Source organism: Otolemur garnettii, unplaced genomic scaffold (genome assembly GCF_000181295.1).
Source record: "Otolemur garnettii isolate 467f Iridium unplaced genomic scaffold, OtoGar3 scaffold00058, whole genome shotgun sequence".
NCBI lineage: Eukaryota > Metazoa > Chordata > Mammalia > Primates > Galagidae > Otolemur > Otolemur garnettii.
In genome coordinates, this window is record NW_003852453.1 from 5,995,547 (window position 1) to 5,997,134 (window position 1,588).

The following is a 1,588-nucleotide window of genomic DNA, read 5'->3' on the forward strand; positions in this document are numbered from 1 at the left end:
AAAAAAAAAAAAAAAAAAAAAGACAGAAACACAGTCACCAGGTTACGTTCCTTCCCACCTAGCACCCAAGAGGAATAATGCCTCACACTCCCGAAGTTCAACTGGAATGAGGGAGTAGTTTTTTCTTACTATGAATGATTATAGCTTGATTTCCAATTACAATACTGGAAATAGTTAGATTTTGTGCTTTACTAGGTGAATAAAATCTATAAGTTATAGCATTGCCATATTGAACTTTTAAAATATATGTTCCTTTCTAATGAATTCAGGAAAACTTTGATTCTAATTAAATTGATATACGTTTAATACAGAAGGTATCTATGAAAAGAGTATATAATATTTAGGTTCTCATGGATTCAGTTTGGCTTTTGATTTATTAAGTTCATTGAATTTTTGCCAGCCCGGATGATACATTAGACATGGACATCCAGAGTTGTAGTTTATGTGCAAGTGCGGTTCTGTTTAATATACGTAACATGTGGCTGTTTGTTCTACTACTCTGTCCTACTTACTTTGAACTGCCTTTTAAGATTGTTGTAATGTTTTCCAGAGCTGTAATTAAAAGAAAACTTTTTTATAATGAGAAATCTGGCTATATTTGTATCCCACATAATAAGGTTGAGGAAAAAGTTTTAAAGTAGAGAAATGTAGCTACTTTTGTGAGCTTCGCACAGTATCTCTTTAATGTTTATTATTATTATCATATTATTATTGTTGACACCAGTTTCTTTAAATGTAGATGGTCAACTGATGGAGGGTGATAAAATTTATTGGCCCACTCAATCAGCTTTAACCACACGTTTGAGGCGACTCATCACCGCATATCAGCGTACTAATAAAAACAGACAAATTCAGCAGATACAACCGACTTTCTCAGTGCCTGCCAGTGTAATGCAGCCTCTGTATGAAGAAGCCACTCTTAATCCTAAAATGGCAGCCAAGATAGAAAGACAGCAGAGGTAAGACAATATGTATGTAGATATTTTTTAACATGTAGTATCTAAATATAGTTCATTCTAAAGGCTATCAGCCTGTGATTGTCATGCTTTGTGAAAAACATATGTAGAGAAGATGGTCAAAGAGCTTTGTGCACATACGCACCTCTACTCACTTATGTATGCATAAATATGGTAAAGCTTACAAAGATTATTGCATCTCATAGTTACTGGCCATGTTTTAATCATTCTTTGTCAATTTAAGAACACTGAGATATATTAAAAATGAAGGTGCAGGCCAGCTGCCGTGTCTCACACCTGTGATCCTAGCACTCTGGGAGACCAAGGCAGGTGAATCACTTGAGGTCAGGAGTTCCAGACCAGCCTGAGCAAGAGCAAGATCCTGTCTCTATTAAAAATACAGAAACTAACTCGGCGCCTGTGGCTCAAGCGGCTAAGGTGCCAGCCACATACACCTAAGGTGGCGGGTTCGAATCCAGCCTGGGCCTACCAAACAACAATAATGGCTGCAACCAAAAAATAGCCGGGTGTTGTGGCGGGTGCCTGTGGTCCCAGCTACTTGGGAGGCTGAGGGAGGAGACTCACTTAAGCCCAAGAGTTGGAGGTTGCTATGAGCTGTGATGCCACGACAC

At 38.2% G+C, this 1,588-nt stretch overlaps 1 protein-coding gene across 8 annotated transcripts in view; it reads left to right on the forward strand.

Moving 5' to 3' along the window:
• Nucleotides 1-1,588, forward strand: part of CHD9 (chromodomain helicase DNA binding protein 9) — a 226,048-nt gene that overhangs the window by 180,537 nt on the left and 43,923 nt on the right. For all 8 annotated transcript variants that reach the window (XM_023514745.1, XM_012806860.2, XM_012806861.2 and 5 more), the window contains one exon: nt 740-959. In XM_023514745.1, the coding sequence (XP_023370513.1) occupies nt 740-959 (220 nt within the window). The remainder of the gene's footprint in view (nt 1-739; nt 960-1,588) is intronic.